The sequence below is a fragment of the Macrobrachium nipponense genome, chromosome 38 (assembly GCF_015104395.2).
Source record: "Macrobrachium nipponense isolate FS-2020 chromosome 38, ASM1510439v2, whole genome shotgun sequence".
In the NCBI taxonomy this organism is placed as follows: domain Eukaryota; kingdom Metazoa; phylum Arthropoda; class Malacostraca; order Decapoda; family Palaemonidae; genus Macrobrachium; species Macrobrachium nipponense.
Window position 1 is genome coordinate 19960564 of NC_061098.1, and position 20498 is coordinate 19981061.

The following is a 20498-nucleotide window of genomic DNA, read 5'->3' on the forward strand; positions in this document are numbered from 1 at the left end:
GGCTGAAAGTTTCATGAGCTGGGGCAGTTTCATGGGCCATGGGTGAATTTCATAGAGCATTATACACAGTACAGAAAAATCGATTGCGCCGAAGAAACTTCGGCGTATTTTTTACTTAAGATATCTCTCGATATTGTATAACTACTCAATTTTTTTTTCAAGTATCCTTATCTCGTTCTGAAGTGTTTTCAAAGGCCCTTTCTTCTCGTGACCATTCCATTTTTCTCAGCCTTACAATAATAATTCAACGCTTTTTTTTAATAATAGAAAATACTATTAATCGATGCACATTCCCGGCTACATTTTGCCTCTCAGAGCCTCAAGATTCACTAACTCTACGACTTTCAAAATTCACTCTGCTTCTGACATTATGTCCGTCTCACTCCAGCTTCCACTATTCTCTACTTCCTTCCTTTCAATATTCTCTTTCTCTGTCTCTTTGACTTTGGACCTACTATGTCCTTCTGGTTCTCTAAAATTCGCTCATCTTTCTTTACCATACGACGTTCTGTCTCTATTTTCGCTGCTCAACATTCTCTCTGCTTCTCTTCTGTGTTTGATGTTTTCTTTGCCTCTCTTTGGTAATAGACTTTTCATGTTTATTTTTTGCCGTTTTTGCCTCTTTGCCTTTTTTAGACGATAGATAAGCTTATTCTTTCTCTTTGGCATTAGACATTTACTTTGCATTTCTTTGGTGTTAGACATTCTCTTTAACTTTCTTTGCCATTAAGCAATCTCTTTGTCTCTTTCTGGCATTTATCTCCTTTTGGTGCTAGACATTCCCTTTGCCTTTTTTTTGGGCATAGATATTTCCTCTGCCCCTCTTTGGCATCTCTCAACCTCCTTGTTGCTAGATATTTTCCTTGTCTTTTTTGGAATTAGACATTCTCCTTCCCTTCTTTGCTAATTATTGGTGTTAGAAATTCTTTGCCTCTCTGTAGCGTCAGACATTTTTTTTTTTGCCTCTGTTCGACTCGCAGCATTTTTTCTTCCTTTCCTCTGTTCTATATTCTCTTTGCTTTGTTGTCTGGTATTTCTTCATCCCTTTTTATTTCGCATTTGCGTCTTACTGTTGTCACCGTTATTTTTGCATGTCTACATATTCAAAGTCCTCTCTGTTAGACATCCACTTTCCTCCTTTTAAGTGCACAGCGATTTACATCTCTTCGGTAACTATACGACCAATTTTTACTATCATAATAAACAGCCTTGAGCGCCTCATAGATCGAATGTATGCGTTATTTTAACGGATGGCACAATCCTACATTCTTCTCGTTCCCAGCTCTGCTACCTCTCTCTCTCTCTCTCTCTCTCTCTCTCTCTCTCTCTCTCTCCTGTCTCCAGAGAGGTGACTTTGAAAAGAGAGTAGCCCGAGAAGGCGAACGTGAATTCCAGCCAGCCAATAAGGGATCCAAATACATTCGTTAGCTCTTCAAGGGGGATTAGGTCCTTTTACGACCTTATAATTCCCCGTTAAAGAGTTCTGGGTACGATTTTTTTGTCGCCTTTCCCTCTCAAATGAGACTTAATTTCTATGGGTTCTTCAATAGCGGCTCGCCGAGGTTTTCAAAACCTTCTGGCAAAAGGATAAAAAAAAATGAAAAAAAATATCGATTCAGTTTTAGTCAATTTTCGTACATTTAAATAAGCAGAGAGAGAGAGAGAGAGAGAGAGAGAGAGAGAGAGAGAGAGAGAGAGAGAGAGAGAGAGACCATGTTGCAAAATTTTTATAAATATCGACAATTTAAATGAGATACTAGTAATTTTTCATCGCTGTTTAAAGCGTGGCATCAAATATACATGATGTAAAAGTCCTCTGCCATTATAAGCTTTCAATTTCACAAGCCAATATCTTTTCGACATTAGAAGCGATCTTTACATTTGTCAGATTGAATATTGGTTAGCTAATATTAAGTTAAATTGTGTTATCTTATATTCTAATAAGCATTTAAGAATTGCTCGTTACGAAACAAAGAATAAACAAGCAAAAAATGCGCCGAATTTTCTTCGGCGCAATCGATTTTTCTGTACAGTGTATAATTGTGTGTGAGCCGTGACCCATGAAGCTTTCAGCCACGGCCCCGTGGTGGCCTGTCCTACAGCGTTGCCAGACGCACGAATAAAGCTGACTTTAACCTTAAACAGAATAAAAAAATACTGAGGCTAGAGGGCTGAAATTTGGTATGTTTGATGATTGGAGGCTGGATGATCAACATACCAATTTGCAGCCCTCTAGCCTCAGTAGTTCTTAAGATATGAGGGCGGACAGATTAAGTATGGACGGACAGACAAAGCCGTCGCTATAGTTTTCTTTTACAGAAAACTTAAAACCACATCGAAGACAATAAGAATTCTGCAAAACACTAGTGTTAAGGAGTGTGGCTCAGAAATCTGTCAATTCAGTTCACCTTTCAAGGAGACCAAATCGCCATGACGAACAACATCGTTCTCACTAAAGCTCGTTAGTGGGCAACACTAATTAACATTTCGCGACAAATTGCCCGGAACCCATCGTCTACTTGTTTTGCATCTCATTTCGGGCGCTTAAAGGAGCGCCGTCTCTGACGTCACGCCCCGTAGGGAAGGTACTAGTGCCCCTCACACGGTGGACTGTAATCATGACTTAAAAGGTTCTTCGCAACCCCTTACATTCCTTTTACTGTGCCTCCATTCACATTCTCTCCTCCATCTTGCTGCCCACCCTCTCCTAACAATTGTTTTATAGTGCAACTGCTCTGAGGCGTTCCTCCTGTTATTACACCGTTCAAGCCTTTCTACTCTCACTCTCAGTTTCCCTTTCTGCGCTAAATGACCTCATAGGTCTAAGTGCTTGGCATTTGGCCTAAGTTCTATATTCCATTTCATCTGACGTTAAGTGCACCCAAGTGCTGGAATGGAGAGCGATCGAAGAATTCCCTGTGACTTAGGAAGCTTTTGTGCATCTTTATCTCGTAATGACTGCTTCTATTTGCGCATATGAGCGAGTATTTTCAGAACGAGAGAGTCGTCGATTAGAGAATATAAATGAATCAGACAAGTATTCAAAGGGAAGATGGGTAAACTGCACAAGACTGATAAGATGCTGACGTAAGAAGCTCTAAAAACGCATCTATGTGAGTGTGATTGGGCAAGAACACCAGGTAACTATAGAGAAATATGAATTGGGGCAATTCTAGTGTTCTGTGCGTATATCCATGGCGTGACTTGTACTAAAAAGGTAAAAAAAAATAATGAAACAGCATATATATATATGCTATGAAATCATCAAATTTTCTCGTAAAGTGCATAATTTAATGAGGTTAAAAACAAAACCGAATTGTAAACAAAACAGAACACGACACTGTTGACGCCACATGTGATTGTCATTTTGGGAGGTGTAATAAAAAGGATTTTAGCAGTGGTTGAGGTACGAGGAGGAGGAGGAGGAGGAGGAGGAGGACATCAGCAAACGGAAGGTTTTCGAGGAGGGTTTGGGAACAGCGCAGTGACTGGCATTATAATGGCCAAAGACGACGCGGTACAACAGTCCGACGTCTTCTCAGGCTGCAAAGAAGCGGGACACTTAAAGAGAAGGAGATGCTGAAGAATATACTGTATATAAATGCTATGCCAAATACAATACCATTCTAAGACCAAAATCAACCTTTAACAAAACTGCTAGTGAACGCGGATTAGGGCCTATATAAAAACGCAACAGCAGAAGATAGGGCAACAACCAATAAAACAACATAAAACAAGGTTAAAAACAGCAGAGAAAACAAAGCAGAAGAACAGCCAATAAACAAAAAATAAATAAAACAGCATTAAAAACAAGCAAAGACAACAAATACCTACATGGTGCGATGAGTTCAGAGCTACGACACAATAACAAACAATGAAAGTGCAGGATTCCTCATGCAACGATGCCAACCACTGCATATTATCACAGCGGGGGAACTGGACCGGCTATGACGTGGATTTGGACCCTAGATTACCGGTATCATTTCCGAATTCTGTATTTTGCTACTCGTCCATTTCCTTCATGCTTTACGTGAATATGAAGTTTACTATTTGTTTTTTTAATTAGCGTGCAAATACAGAAAATTAGCGCTCACTCATTTTATGAAAAGCGTGGCCATAATGGAGAAAAGTTTTTTTCTGGAAGAAGGAAAGGAATAGAGCCTTGGCAGTTGTTTTGCATGGTTCTACCCGAAGGTAAAATTTTCATGACTGTGATACAGTTGAAGTAATTCCGAGTTCAAGGACTGATAAACATCCAAAGAAACTCTCTCTCTCTCTCTCTCTCTCTCTCTCTCTCTCTCTCTCTCTCTCTCTCCGTAATACACTATTTAAGATTCAAGGGGTGTCCACATCTTCCTACTCTTACAGCCCTCGAGGTACCGACTATGAACCAACATGAAACGAAAGGTGACCAGCGAACACCTCTCCCTTGTATGGGCACCATATGACACTGAGGTTTGCGAACGAGAGAGTGTGAATCATGTAAATGATATCTTGGGGGAAAGGAGAAGCGTGTACTATGGAATGGCCAACAGACAGCTACAGGGTTCCTACTTCGAAGTTTTTTTCTTTGTGGAGAAGCTAAAATGGATGTACGGACATAAGAACACTATATTATATGTAGAACCTATTGGTCACTTACCAGATACATATGAAATTGTAATATATAAAGAAATATACAAAATATAAGAAAACTTAGAATGGAAACTCAGTTAAACTTAAATACTCAATCACACTTTTTCTTCTGTTCTTAAGCCGTGTACACTTTTAGTGTTTTTTCCTTTCACTTTGAGAGGTGCGCCTTTTTGCTCTTCCTTTCAAGTTCGTTTTTAATCTTTTTTATTGAGTTCAGTTTTTGTAAAGGTCATTGCACACACACGCACACACATATATAGAAAATATATGTATAAATATATATATATATATATATATATATATATAACTATATATATATATATATATAATATATACATATATATATATATATATTATATATATATATATATACGTATATATAGTACACGCACACAAATATATATATATATATAATATATATATATATATATATATATATATATATATATATATATATATACATAGATGAAGACTTTCATAATTTCATCAGCTATACTTATTATCACAGCAAGCCTCGAAAACAAACGTGGACTATCGCAGATGAAGCATTTCTCCCACTGTAGTCTGTAGTAAGATTCGAACCCAAGCACTATAGTTTAAGTGGGATTGCTGTACCTCCCGGACGAGGTATTGTGTGTGAGTTTGGGCAACCTCACTCTAACTAGCTTGTGGAGGTACGAAATTCCACCACGAAAACGAAAGCAGCTCCGTTTATTCTCATTTCGATTTGGGAGGGCTTGTAATGTTGAGCATATCCTCAACATGTGAGGAAACAAAGTGGGATCGTTGTGTGTTTTAAAAATACTTAAAACATTAACTCTCTCCCCTTGACAGAGAGTGGCCCAAGAGAAATAACAACTCAGCATTCAGTTCCACTAGCACCTCGTTGGACGAGTCGGTTACATGCTCGACTACCGATCCCAGGGTCCGGGTTCGATTCCCCGTTCTGCTAACGTGAAATCAGAGGAATTTATTTCTGGTGATAAAGATTCATATCTCGATGTGGTTCGGATCCCGCAGAAAGCTGTAGGTCCCGTTGCTAAGTAACCTAGCTACGTAAACATATCTAATCCTTCCGGCCAGCCCTAGGAGAGCTGTTAAACCGCTCAGTGGTCTGGTAAAACTAAGATATACTCAACTTGTTCAATACCACAGACATTAACAGCTGAATTATGGATGAACATCCAGCTCAGAAAACCTGTACAACTGAAGCCACTTCATTCATACACCTACCAAAAAGGCTAGGCAATATGAAGTGCCATACACACTTCTGTCTTTCATGCACTCCCTTGCTTTTGGGATGTTTCCTGCACTATACTTCTTTTCATACTACTTATCTGGCAATTTCTCTTCGTTTCCTTCTTCCTCCAAACACTTCTGAATCATTTTCGCCAACCTATCGGTCTCCATTCTCTCCACAAGACCATATCTCACTATTTCTCAAAATCCCACTATACGCCTTCCCTGGTATTATATTATAACCATATCATTCTTGCGGTTACTTCTGACATTAATAACTCGATCAATACAACAATTAAATCTTCTTATCCTTCCAGACACACATTACAAAACCCGGTCAGCCACTCAACCCTTCAATCAACATTCAATTCTGGCATCTTTTCACTCTTCAGCCTCTTAATTGTCGTCGTGACGTCGTTAACAAGCTCTTCCATAAGCATTCTCAAACTGATGCTAAACCCTTTACACTCCTGCATCATTCAGAGTTCTCTCTCGCATCTTTTCTGGTCAGTTTACTTTTCGTTTTCTCTCTCAGTTTATTGTTGTTTACCCTATTCGCCCACGTGTATGCCTGCAACGTATCTTCTCAATTGCCATGCAACTGCACCTTAAATAATCTCTTTTCAAAAAACTTATTTTTTTCCTCATCCACCGTTTACTATTTTCATTTCTTCTTCCTACCATCCGATACCCAAAAGTACTTCCCACTGATACTAAGGGGTGGTAATCCTTTTTTCTCATGTATTCAACTAGGGCATGCTACATAAGGTCATTAATTACCAGTCCTGTCTGTCGTCATATAACAAAAACACAGCTAAAGCGAAGTATAGAAAAGTATTCAAGCTTTATTTTAGCTCTCCCTCGTCAGGAAAGGAGGTGCTACATTAATAGTTACTGAGAATCAAAGGCGTGACTGTAAACTCACCTGAACCCACCTGTCTATATAAATTATGGCTAATTTTGCGTGATGTGGCGAAGCGCTCAATTTCTTATCCACAGTTCGTTTTGCTAACACGTGTTTGTTCTTTTCCAAGATTTTTGGACATTTAATCTCATTTGGATTCGTTACTTTTCTTTAAATTTGGTAGATGAATTTTAGCATCTACTAAATATTCCCAAATCATGAGAATATTATTTGTTAGACACTTATTTTACCTCGTTTATATCTTCGACGTCGATTAACTGCATTCGCTTGTTTAGTTAATTGCATTTGATCTTAAAAAAAATAGCAGTATTGAAGCGACACAACGGTGAAAATGCAAATGAAATACAAACTAAACAATAAGAGAAACTGGGAAATAAAGACTGACCTCATTTCCTTTGCGATTGCTGACGGTTGCTCCCGGTGATCCTTGGCGATGCAAGGGGGCCAACGGTTCTCTATTTCCGAGCTCTTTCTACTGTCAGCAGCAATGACCTGGACTATTTCCACGTGGTTTTGCCTTCGAGACTTGTGACCCTGCACAGGTTGGATGTCGCCGACGGACCACCGTCGCCGAGATCTGGTATTCGCAGGTCGCCGGGAATGTTCACTCTGGGTATCGGAGGGCATCTTCTCGACGCTGCTGCTGCGCCTCTGCAGCCTTCGGGAGTTGGACGTCGCGGCGTTCGTGGCGCTTCTCTTCCTGATGGCGCCGGTGCGTCTGGTGGTCGCAGCTTCCAGAACGCTTTTATGCTCCAGCTCCTCCGCCAGCTCTTCTAAGCTGGCCATGCGGACCCTCTGGACGGCCTTACTGTTGGCTGCTTTGATTTGGCAGATGTCCGGAAGGCTCGAACTTCCGGAATTCGCGTTGGCGCCAGACTCCGTAGTCGAATTCGCGTTCTTGGGCATCGTGACGATCTTGTCGTTGAACAAGTGGGGGCTCTCCCCGAAGTAGATGCGGGTGATGTGCTTCACGTTGGGTAGCGAAGACGACGGGGAAGATGGGTCGCCATCGTTGTGGGCATTGGTCGACTCCCCCGAGTCCGAGTACCCGGAGTCTTGCGACCTTTGGGAAGGGGAGCCCCTGAGCGATCCCCGGATAAATTCTCCGGGCGATGCCTCCCCCTCGGGGGCTTCCTCCCCTGAGCTTAAGGCCTCTTCCCCAATCTCATAGATCACCGGCTCTTTCTGCACTCGGGGGCGGGACCAGAAGTCCTTGGGTAAGCTATTGGCAGGCCAACAGCCGTTCTCCGAGGCGTAGTAGACCCTCGAACCCCCACGCTTGAAGTGCTGCTGCTGCTGCAGGGGGGGTTCCTCCTTCAGGTTGTGATTCGGTTTCATTACTGAGAGGGACGCCATAGCCCGGTGAAGATGAACCTGGAACGAATGAAGGGACTTCGTTAATAATCTGGACGCGATTTTAAAATCAAAACTAAAATTTTTATTAATAATAATAATAATAATAATAATAATAATAATAATAATAATAATAATAATAATAATAATAATAATAATAATATAACAAGAATGGAGAAACAAATTCACATTATGTATATATACATGTATTTAAAGATAAATCTGTACAAAGAGAGCTTTCGGGAATCTGTTGAAAATGGGAACTGAACAGATTCCCGAAAGCTTTCTTTACACATTTACCTTTAAATATCTGTATATATACATAACTGTGGATTAGATTCTCCATATCAAGATTCGTGCTAATATGAGTATTTTTATTAATAATAATAATAATAATGGAGAAACAAAACCATTTAAAAGGGGAACTGAACAGATTCCCGAAAGCTATTCTTAACGTTTTAAATTTAAATATATGTACATTTACATAACTGTGGATTTGTTTCTCTATTTGAAGACTCGTGCTACTATGAGGATTTTTCAATAATAATAATAATAATAATAATAATAATAATAATAATAATAATAATAATAATAATAATCTTACCCTTATCTAATTGAAAAACGTATTGTTAATATTATTATTGTTATTTCAGTAGCTGAAACCTATTCACATGGGACAAACACACAGGGGCCACTGACTTGAATTCAAGCTTTCGAAGAATGTTGGTTTTAACCTCCCACCGCAGACCCCACACTGCACCGGTAAGTGATCATGATACAGAGCCATTGATTTTTCATTGCCTGGGGGAGACGCAAACTGCAACATCTGAGTGGCATGCCACGACATTAACCACTATACCACCAACTACCCAAGAAAACTGCATTCTCACCAAATAGCAAAGGGGAGAGAGAGAGAGAGAGAGAGAGAGAGAGGAGAGAGAGAGGAGAGAGAGATGAGTCTCTTTCAGAGGTGAATCCAGGTAAACTGGTGGGTTAATTGCCTGTTCACCGCAACTGCCATCTCATCTCATTAATATGCATAACACTTCCTTGATCAGAGTACTTCTTTCGCTGCGACAGCTACGAATTACGAACACGAAAGCTTTTCTGTTAGACATGAGAGAGAGAGAGAGAGAGAGAGAGAGAGAGGAGAGAGAGAGAGAGAGAGCTAGCTAGCTTGAAGTTACGATGACTAATTCCTAATTCTTACGTTTATAACATGATTATATTCGTGTGTTTGAGAGGGCTCTGTTGGGCAGGATTAAGTGTGATATAACTGTGCCTAGCATGACATTACTAGCATTGGATGGAACCTCAAGCCTGTTAATGTATTATCGTGTGAAGAATTCGCTTGCATGCGCCTTACTGAAAGCAAGTGCCTTTGCGTGAAGATATTATTTACGTGTGTCTGTACAAAGGAATTGCTAGCCCGTGTCTCCACCATGACTATGGATGCCCTTTGGGAAAAGTCAGTTTTCACGTATGTGAGAAAAAACGGTTTTGTATTCGTATATGCCAGTAACGAATAATAAAAGTCAAATAAGTAAGGTATACTGAAAGAGTTGAGTTTGAAGACATGAATTGATTGCTTGACTGAGTGACTGATTTAAAAATTTTGAATGATTGATTTAAAAATTTTAAGCATACGTGCCAAGCTATTGGACACCTAGGGCCACTCAGCGCTGACACGGTAACTGACAGCAAAAAGGTTTGAAAGGTGTAACAGGAAGAAAACCTCGCAGTTGCACTATAAATAAATTGTTAGGAAAGGGTGGAAAGTGAGATGGAAGAAAGATATTAAGAATGAAGGTACATTAAACGTAGTGAAAGGAGTTGCAGCTAGGGGCCGAACGGACGCGCTGCAAAGTACCTTAACTAATGCCTACATTGCACCGCATGAGGTACACTGACGGCACTACCCCCTACGGGGGATTCTAAATTGAAGCCCTGGACTGGTGCCATGAGAACTTATAGAATCGACTAAAGCTTTTTTTTTTTTTTTTTTTTTATTTATTTATTATTTTTTTGTCATTACGATCAGTCGAACCTTAAAAACGGATGTATCAAAGCAAAGATTTATTATATTCTTCGGGCAAGTGCATGCACGAAGTAAATTTCGAGTCTAAATGTGTTTATAAAGCATATTATTTTTAAGTGCTAGGATTTATCATTTAAGGTGAGGAATCATGAATTATTGTACCATTTTTTATTTCTTTACTTATGCAAAATAGTTTACGATGAAGGGGAACGACTTTTGTCTATACTCTATATAAGGAATTAGGAAAATGATTTTCTTTTATTAAGTTAATAAGTATGGCAAAAAAAAAAAAAAGATATTTGCTCTCAAGAGTCGCTGAGTGCATCCTGAACACTATTATTAAGTGATTCTCCAGATGACCTTTCAATGGCATTATGTACCCTGGCGCAGAGTTCACAAGGCGAAAAACAGAACAAAAACTAATTGCATCGTAACCAGACACTTACGATCATTTCTTATTCATTCATTCCTAATGCATGTGAATTCATAATGAACGTTCCAAGGCAGGATCGAGAGGATAAGTATAGAAGCAGATCCTCTTTTGGGTTAGGATGTTAACCAGACTGATGAAGGACTGAGAGAAGGAAGGAGCGGTGAACAGTCAATGCATCGCAAGAGACGACGAAGAACACGAGACTAAGAAAAACACGAAAGAGTAAAGACACGAGAAACGAAGAACCGGGGAATGAAGAAGAGGCAAAACCCACCTCCTCTGAACTCGAGAGAGCGTCCAGGAGGGAATTGTTTACGCGGCTAATGGACGTCCTTAGGTAGGGTCGTAAAACCACACCTTGATATTCATTGGAAAATAAAAGAGAACCCGATTCCTTGCTTAGGATTCAATACGACTCCTTTGAAGTCGGGCCGCGTTTCGCTTCTTTGTCCTGCCCCCTTTTGTTTGTTCTTGGCCTTGATGGAGGCATGTTTTACTCGCGAGATGGTAATCTGGTGCAGCATTAGCGTTCGGGAATCAAAATAAAATTGGGAAGTACGTATAAAAGATATCACACACACTCACATATGTAATTATAATAGCTACAATGCCTTCTTAACTTCTCTGATTCTTCGCGCTTTTTGCAAACGCTTGTCACCACAAAGAAATCAGATCCAAGTGCAAGATATCTGAAGTACTTATGATGTCCGGTAGCGGGAAACCGTCATCATAATTACTCCAAATTTCTTCCACTTGGATCTAAGGCTTTGCAGTGACTAGCGTATCCAAAAAGCGTGAAGAATTCGAGAAGTTAAGAGGGCATTGTGGGTACTGCAATTACACATGAATCTGGTAGAAAAGCAACCAGTGGATTCTACATAAATATGCATATATACATACACGCATGTATATATACATGTGTATATGCATATGAATATATATATATATATATATATATATATATATATCTATATATATATATATATATATATATATATCTATATATTATTCATATGCATATAACATGTGTATATACATGCGTGTATGTATATATGCATATTTATGTAGAATCCACTGGTTGCTTTTCTACCAGATTCATATGTAATTGCAGTACCCACAATGCCCTCTTAACTTCTCGAATTCTTCACGCTTTTTGGATGGATATATATATATATATATATATATATATATATATATATATATATATATATATATATATATATATATATATATATATATCTGTGGGTGTGTGTGCATAGCATTAAGCTACAAATATCCTTTAATATCAATTTGCTCTACCTCGGAATTAATATGTTTTCATATATTTTAACCGAAGGAGAATTTTTTAGTTGATAATAATTTCGTCCTCTCGTGGATTCGAACCATATATATATATATATATATATATATATATATATATAGTATATATATATATAAATATATCTATATATATATATAATATATATACTATATATATATATATATATATATATCCAAAAAGCGTGAAGAATTCGAGAAGTTAAGAGGGCATTGTGGGTACTGCAATTACATATGAATCTACCAGATTCATATGTAATTGCAGTACCCACAATGCCCTCTTAACTTCTCGAATTCTTCACGCTTTTTGGATATATATATATATATATATATATATATATATATTTATATATATATATATATATATATATATATATATATATATATATATATATATATATATCTGTGGGTGTGTGTGCATATGCATTAAGCTACAAATATCCTTTAATATCAATTTGCTCTACCTCGGAATTAATATGTTTTCATATATGTTAACCGAAGGAGAATTTTTTAGTTGATAATAATTTCGTCCTCTCGTGGATTCGAACCAGAGCACAGGACTTCAGTGACGTCTTTACCGACTCGGCCAACAAGTCGGTAATGTGATAAATATTGATATGTATATATATATATATATATATATATATATATATATATATATATATATATATATATATATATATATATAGTGTATATAAAGCCATTTCCCCTTAACAGGGAATTGACTCAGAGGTAAACACAACACATTTGTCACTGCCTCCCTCATATTTTGACTGGAGAACCGTGGACGAATCCTTGAAAAAAAACCTCCCTCTACATTAGCAATTTCATCCATTTACACAGACACCACACCCGCAATCCCACAGATACCAAAACCCCCCCCCCCCCCCCCACCCCCCCCCCTCCTCCCATCTTGCTACACGCAAGCGCCATTCATTTTAAAACGTGTTTAGACAATCGTGTTTCTTGGATATTTGTGGCCGCTCCTTTATAATGCCTCCATCACTTTAGCCAACCAACATTTTTTTTCAACATGACCAAATCATCTGCAACATTCTGACCTATCCTTTCACACGCCAAATGTCTGAACAGGTATTATTATTATTGTTATTATTATTATTATTGTACTTAGGAAGCATACCCTCTATCAAGCATACCTTATTAAAAGTAATGGCTACTTTAGCAGCGTTACACTTGTAGAGATTCTTCTCTATTTTCCGAACAGCGGCTTTTTCCGTGCTACTTAAACAAGCTAGTAGAGCGCCTATAGAGGTCATGATAAAAAACAGGGTCAAAATCGGTGTATATACAATATTTGATTTTACAGATAAACTATGATATCATAGTCATCCAATAATAATAATAATTATTATTATCATTTCAGTAGATGAAACCTATCCACATGGAACAAGCAAACCAAAGGGGTCACTGACTTGAAATTCAAGCTTTCAAAGAACCTTGGTTTCAACCTCCACCGCAAACCCCACACTGCGGCAGTAACTGATCATGATACGGAGATAGTGATTTTTCATCGCTCTAGGGGGAGACGCGAACCCACAGCATCTGAGTAGCATACCACGACACTAACCACTACATCAACGTGTCTCACTATTGACAACACTTCCAGTTCTTCTTACTTCACATACGCGACACAAACAAGTTGGATCAACAGATTTACACGTTTTCCTTTCATTCATATTCAACGCCTTCACGCTTAATTTCACATACATTCATACCTTGGTTTCCGTAAGCATTCCAAGTCTCTTACCAATTCAATGCACACCCTTCTCCCTTCATTGTTTTTTCAGCTCACTATTTCTCTCATTGCACCATCACCAGTTATACTTACTCTGAATACCTATAACAATGACAGTTTCCATTCTTCTACCATCCCTTATAACCTTACTAATATTTAATATTACTTTTAGCTTTCTCCTCTTACAAACATTTTCGAAGATTCCACACTCAACTTACAACTTTGTACCCACGTCTACTTTCCTCTTTGACTTCCATCCAAGAAGATATTAAGCAGTCCCAGAGGCATAACACATCATGTCTCAGACATTTTTACGCCAAAGACATCACTCTTCTGTCTACGTGTTTTAACGCGCTCTACTTTCATCATAATAAAAACTTCAACACAGTACAACAACGCAATCCACATCAACCCAGTACGGATTCTATAATCTGCCTTTTTAGGTCAATTGTTGCCAAATACATTTTTACTTTTTTCAGCTCATTTCAACACAATCACTTCCTTGTTCCATCATTTCATTATAATATATTAGTATATATAAAATCAGTTTGGAACTTATAATTATATGTAGTGCTAAGATGGAACTTCTTGAGGCTGACTCGTCATCCATTCCACACTCATACAAATATGTGTGTGTGTGTATATATATATATATATATATATATATATATATATATATATATATATGTGTGTGTGTGTGTGTGTGTGTGTGTATATTATATATATATATATATATATATATATATATATATATATGTATATATATATATATATATATATATATATATATATATATATATATATATATATATATATATATATATATATGTATGTATCCACATAACGGTTTCCTCTGGTTAAAACAGCTACCTACTGCATACAATGCTTCCATTCAAATGAAGAAGAAGAAGAAAAAAGTCACACCCGAACATAAGTATATTCAAATGAGGCGGACTTAGATCATAAAGATAAGAATACATTGCCAATAAATCCAGTCGTATATGTTAAGGCTCTCTTCTAAATTACCATTCCCAAGAGACCGCCGAGCCTGAGAGGGAACGCAAAATAATACCAGCAACAATTGATGGCGTTTGCTCATCTGTAGGTCACTAAAATCTTTAGAACTTAATCACGGGGATGTTGGTTTGAAGGGAATTTTTGCTTTGGCCATCAACACCCAACCATTAATCTTTCGAAGGAGAGGCGTTTATTTTCTTCAAATTCTGTGATAACTTTCCCATGGAATTCGATTCACGGAATGTAGTAGATGTTCCAAATAATATCCTAATTCTAAATGTACAAATCCAGTTGATTCAGAGTATAAAAACGGATTTCCACATTCAAAACATTTGAACTCAGTCGTTTTAATCCATACTTTTCTTAGAAGCACATTCCAGTTTCAAATACTCATGTCTCAAAAGTCTTATATTTTCCTCAAAAATTTGCAGTAAAATTCAGATTCAAAGAAAAGAATGATCTGAGTATAAAGATTTTTTATTTGTTTTATACTACGATAACTGATTTATTTACAAAAACACTTTAATGTACTTGAGAACTAAACTTTTTCTATAAAATGCTTTTTTATTTGCAATATACTGTGACGAAAACTGATTTATTTACAAAATCACTTTATTGTGCTTGAGAAATTAAATTTTTCTTTCAAATGCAATCTTGAAAAGTAAAAGGAAGGACAGATCAGGTATGATGTATTATTTCGGGCGTTGAAAAATTTTAAATGAAATAAACTGCCCGATGATTTTGCTTAGGTAAACGTCTGGGAAAAGCCAAAACAACATCCGGTTATGCTAAAAGGCGTTTTTTTTTCCCTTGGGATTATCAGCTAAGCAACAAATGTTTTCTCACATTGATGTGCGAAACCTGCTGCACTTGCTCCTACTCGATTGAATCCAACCAGGCAACATCCGGTTTCGTTCACATAAATAGCGGGGAACCAGTTTCCATTCGGTACGTCATTACAACACAACTAAGCAACACTTAGTTGGCGTGAATGATGTTTCAAGACAAACATCCCGTGGGGCTCAATAAACGAACAGCAAACTCATGCATCTGATTTAATATGGATAAACAAAATTCGGGTTTCACATGCATGATGACCCAAACAAAGCACGTAGTTGCTTTCAATTACGCGTAATCATCAACTTCGGTTTTCAGTCAGAAATAATGAGGTAAAGGTGTTCCAATCATTTTCGTCTAAATGAGATGGCTTAAGAGCACGAAAGCTCAGTGCCTTTAAAAATACACAGGTGCGTGATGAAATTAAAAAGTGGCTTCATCGTTCTACTGACCGCAATATTTGTTTGTTTATTGTCCTTTCCCTAATTCATTTCCCTATATCAAATGAAATGACCCACGTGAGGCCATCAGAAATTTATTCCCTAAACTCATAGTCTTAATCAAGACCTACTTAATTCATAATATTGTACTGAATTGATTGGGTCGTTATGCTGGTAGTGAAGTAGTATTCAAATCTGATCGTATACTTCACATCCATCTCAATTATCCGATGGCTAGCAGCACAAACACAATAAACTAAAATATAGCAACGCAATAGCACCATAATGGAATCGAATCATCAAATAAGTCACCTTAATACCTTAACTGGAACGTCACCTTTACCATCCACTAAGATAAATTCAGGCAAATTCTTTAAATCCAGAGTTTCCTATCCAGCCATATGTACGAAATTCCCGAAGGAGTAGTAGTTCCACCAACGAGCTGGCGAAGAGGCCTTGCTCTGGAACAGGTAACAAAAGATGGGCGAGATGGGCAGCCAATCGCAAAACAAATGAAGGCGGGAGCTCCCGTTGGGCAGTAATCATACAGAACCCGATAGTAATTAAATAGGTGGAACGACCGGTCCCTCCAACGTCTTCATTAAACTGTATGGCTGAACTACTCTCGCCCTAATCTCAAGTAAACCGTCGATTTTATCATCCTTCCTTAAGTGGAAGACAGTACCTCTGCAATAGCTGTCCTTTATTTCTCGAACACCTCGCCACTCGCCAGAGGGCCGGTCTTCCCTTATACTTCGGAGGGTTGATGGTCGTAAAGTCATCTCCAGTTCGATGTGTTCGCAATCACGAAGGTTTTGGCGGGTACTCTAGCATTTATAAGTTATAGATGATACCAAACATAGAGGCGATCTTATATTATGGCGGGAAGCAGATGAAATGGCGGGCATCTTCAAAGGTCCAGTACCACACGTGTAAATCATAAAGCAAGCCACCCGTCGAGAATAATTCCTCTGTTTACAAACGAACCATATACACTAGGCCTTCACTTAAAAAAGAATAAAGACATCGTAAAAGAATAAATGCAAACTTGACCTTAAGAGCCAAACAGAGTGATGAGAAGCAATCGCCATAACAGTGCTGCTTGATCGTCAATCCGCCAAAAATGGTCGGGCGTAAAACGGCCTTTATATTCTTTTCATCTCTCGGAACCAGACTTTTAGGGAAGGGGGTTCAGACGGCCACGCCATTACCGCCCTGCGACACCTACAATCATAAATATTATAATTATTGTTATTACTGTTATTAGTGTGGACTTGTGTTGCATCGCTTCATTCTTATTCTTCCTCCTCGGAATTCATCTGGCACGACTTCGATCGTTCCTGAGGCACAGCTTCGAAAACGTGGCCATGATGGAGGACTGAAAATTCCAGAGCGTTACCTACGTCACAGCAGGCCCCCCTCCCTCACCCACAACCCCCCTCCCCCCACATATAAGCCCCAAAAAGGCTCAAAATCAAAAGACATAAACCGGCAAAACGGAAGAAATGAATTCAACTCGGGTACATCAAAAGGAATGAATGGATTCCAATATTGTTTTTTCACTATACCTTGAGTTGATTAAAAGTTTACAGTTATAATGAAGTGATTAAGGGTAAAATACGGGAATTTCTGACCACAGCCCGAAACTAATAAAAATATTTCCAAAGACTAAGCATTTCTGGAAAAATGTGAGGCGTTCTAAGGCGTGGTTAGGCAAATATAAACGATTAACTAATTATTATCATTATGTTGGAATGATTGTCCTAGACCCTTTCACAGAAGTCTTTAACTTTGCTGATGAAAAGTTAATATCGCAAATCATCTGAAGAAAAAAATTTCAGCAATTTGGATGAACATTAAAATAATGACGCAATACTGTTGGGAGAATGCTTGACGATTCTAGATCCTGATGATCAAGAATATGATAAATTTTCTTTACGGCCTCTGCGGCAGCTGGAGTTTACATTTCATGAAGGAAAAATCAGCTCAGAGCTCGAATTAGGAGTCATTCCCCGAGGTCTTTAGCTCTGAGGAAGCGATAACACGAAGACTTCGCAGCAATAACAAAGGTATTGGCAGAGGAAATGAAGATACTAAAACACGCCATGGGCAAAAAGAGGGCATTAACACAAATAATGGCAATATCTACCAAATGTACGATTTTGAACAAAACTATAAAATTGATGTTAATGACGACACAGAAAGAGAGAGAGAGAGAGAGAGAGAGAGAGAGAGAGAGAGAGCAACATCCATTACAACTTTACCAATTACATCTTAAAGCCAGCGTAAAACATAGCTTGCTCACGTGAAATTATGTCTAATTGACGCTCTTAATCCTGCTGGAGGATAATGACTGAGTTACAGGACCAACTAATCTGGGAGTTGGTTAGTTCCGAACGAAACTAAACAACTTCGCGAAATGGCTTCGTTGACGATTTACTTCGTCAATTCCCTGAGCACCTCTTCTCAAGAGATCTACTAAACAGCCGACGCTCCTCTTCTGTATGCTGAGGTGCCCATGGCATTCAGTTCTGGGAACCTCGGGTTACCTGACATGCCATACTTTTAAGAGAAGCAGGATGATTCAAGAGATTTTTCATCGATTCAAGAGATTTTTCATTGATTCAAGAGATTTTTCATCGATTCAATTGATTTTTCATCGATTCAAGAGATGTTTCATAAATTCAAGAGATTTTCCATCGATTCAAGAGATTTTTCACAATTCAATTAATTTTTCATCGATTTAAGAGATTTTTCATGGATTCAAGAGATTTTTCATGGATCCGGACGTGATTGCCTTGATATTATGGAAGGGAAATTCTTTCCTTAAAAACGATAACTGATTCCATAATAAGTTCAGAATAAATACAAGAACAATCCTTGAACTCCCCTAATAACGCTTCAATTTTAGCCCAATGCTAGATGCCTGGAACAATTTTAAAGGCTTAGTTTGCAACCAAATAAAAACGTTTGCTGTTGGATGCGTGAAATTACTTAGATTCTGAAATTTAAAATTAATAAATCTGTACTGTCTTGGTCCAAGGTAATATCTTCTGGAATTTCTAGAATAACTTGGTCCAAATCAGTTCCAGTATTAAATATTAGTCTTCCTGGCATAAAGTAAGCATTACTTCAGCCCTGATTTTTTACCCCTTGAATTTTCACTAGTTGCTCTTAAGTTTAAAGTTAAGTATATCTTAGTTTATCCAGACCACTGAGCTGATTAACAGCTCTCCTAGTGCCGGCCCGAAGGGTTAGTTTTTTTTTTTTTTTTTTTTTTTTTTTTGTTTACGTGGCTAGGAACCAATTGGTTACTTAGCAACGGGACCTACAGCTTATTGTGGGATCCGAATGAATTTCTATCACCAGATATAAATTCCTCTAGTTCCGCGTTGGCAGAGCGGGGAAAATGGTTGCTTTTACACTCATAAAAGGACTTCAAGATAGTTATAAAATTACATAACGAGTTGAAAGCCACTGTGATGTAGCTATATGATACCTTATTTTGCTAAAATACAAAAAGGTTAAAAACACGGAGCTTTCGATCGTTTGCACAATGGTCCTCTTCGTTGTGCTAAGAGTCGAAAGCTCCCTATTTTCAACGATTTTGTATTTTAGAAAAATACAGTCTCACATACATCACTGTGGCTTTTAACTCATTATCTCCAGTCACGGCATAGTCCTGCACCATAGATAGGATATACATATCATTTCAAACGCAAAATAACTATTACTAAACGCTCGAATATTTATGATGTTACCCATAACATGAATTTTTCCGGGTTATTTATATCTTTCATACAGAGGTCGGTTTCCTTAAGAAGAGGCTGTTTAAACTTTAAAGGAGAAGAGGAAAGCACAAGGTACGTAAGAGACTGGCTCAAACAGGCATATTCGGAGACAGCAGACCTTCGCCAGACTAACAACATGGGTTGGAAAGAGTCTGTTTTTGACGAAACGTCTCGAGAACGAAAGACAGGATTTTCACACGATTTGGTAACCATCCTTGGCTAGAATCTCTCCAGTGAGAAGACTTTATGTATTTTCTTTCTCAAGAACCATTACTACTCAATCAATACTCACTGAAAGTTAATCATCTTTAGTGGATTAAACAATGAGTGTTTTCGCAAAGTTTGATGAAATTCCTTTCTTATGTTTTCGCGTTACGCCATTAACTGACAAACAGAGCGACAGACTAACCGAACAAAATTCATAACTTCGTCGTAAGTAAAACCAAGCAGGAAATTTTAGAGATTTTAAAACGTCAAGGCTGAAAAAAAAAAAAAACACTGTTGAAGTAAGGACGTCGACAATCATTCTTCTCCTCTCAGTAGTGTTTAAGTCACTGCAGAGCCTTTCCAAATATTCTCACCATGAGGATTTAGATCAGATAAAATAATAAGGTTGAAGGCTATAGAAACTTACAGAGAACCTTAAACGTTTGATCCAAGTCTTGATGTCCAAAAGCCAAGCAGAGTAAAAAAAAAATATCTTCGTAAGTTTAAAGT

The 20498-nt window shown here is 38.0% G+C and overlaps 1 protein-coding gene across 1 annotated transcript in view; it reads right to left on the reverse strand.

The window, feature by feature from the left end:
• LOC135209698 (protein inscuteable homolog) overlaps positions 1 to 20498 on the reverse strand; it is a 481335-nt gene that overhangs the window by 33827 nt on the left and 427010 nt on the right. Inside the window, exon 3 of the mRNA XM_064242458.1 lies at positions 7185 to 8173. Coding sequence (XP_064098528.1) covers positions 7185 to 8173 — 989 coding nt within the window. The remainder of the gene's footprint in view (positions 1 to 7184; positions 8174 to 20498) is intronic.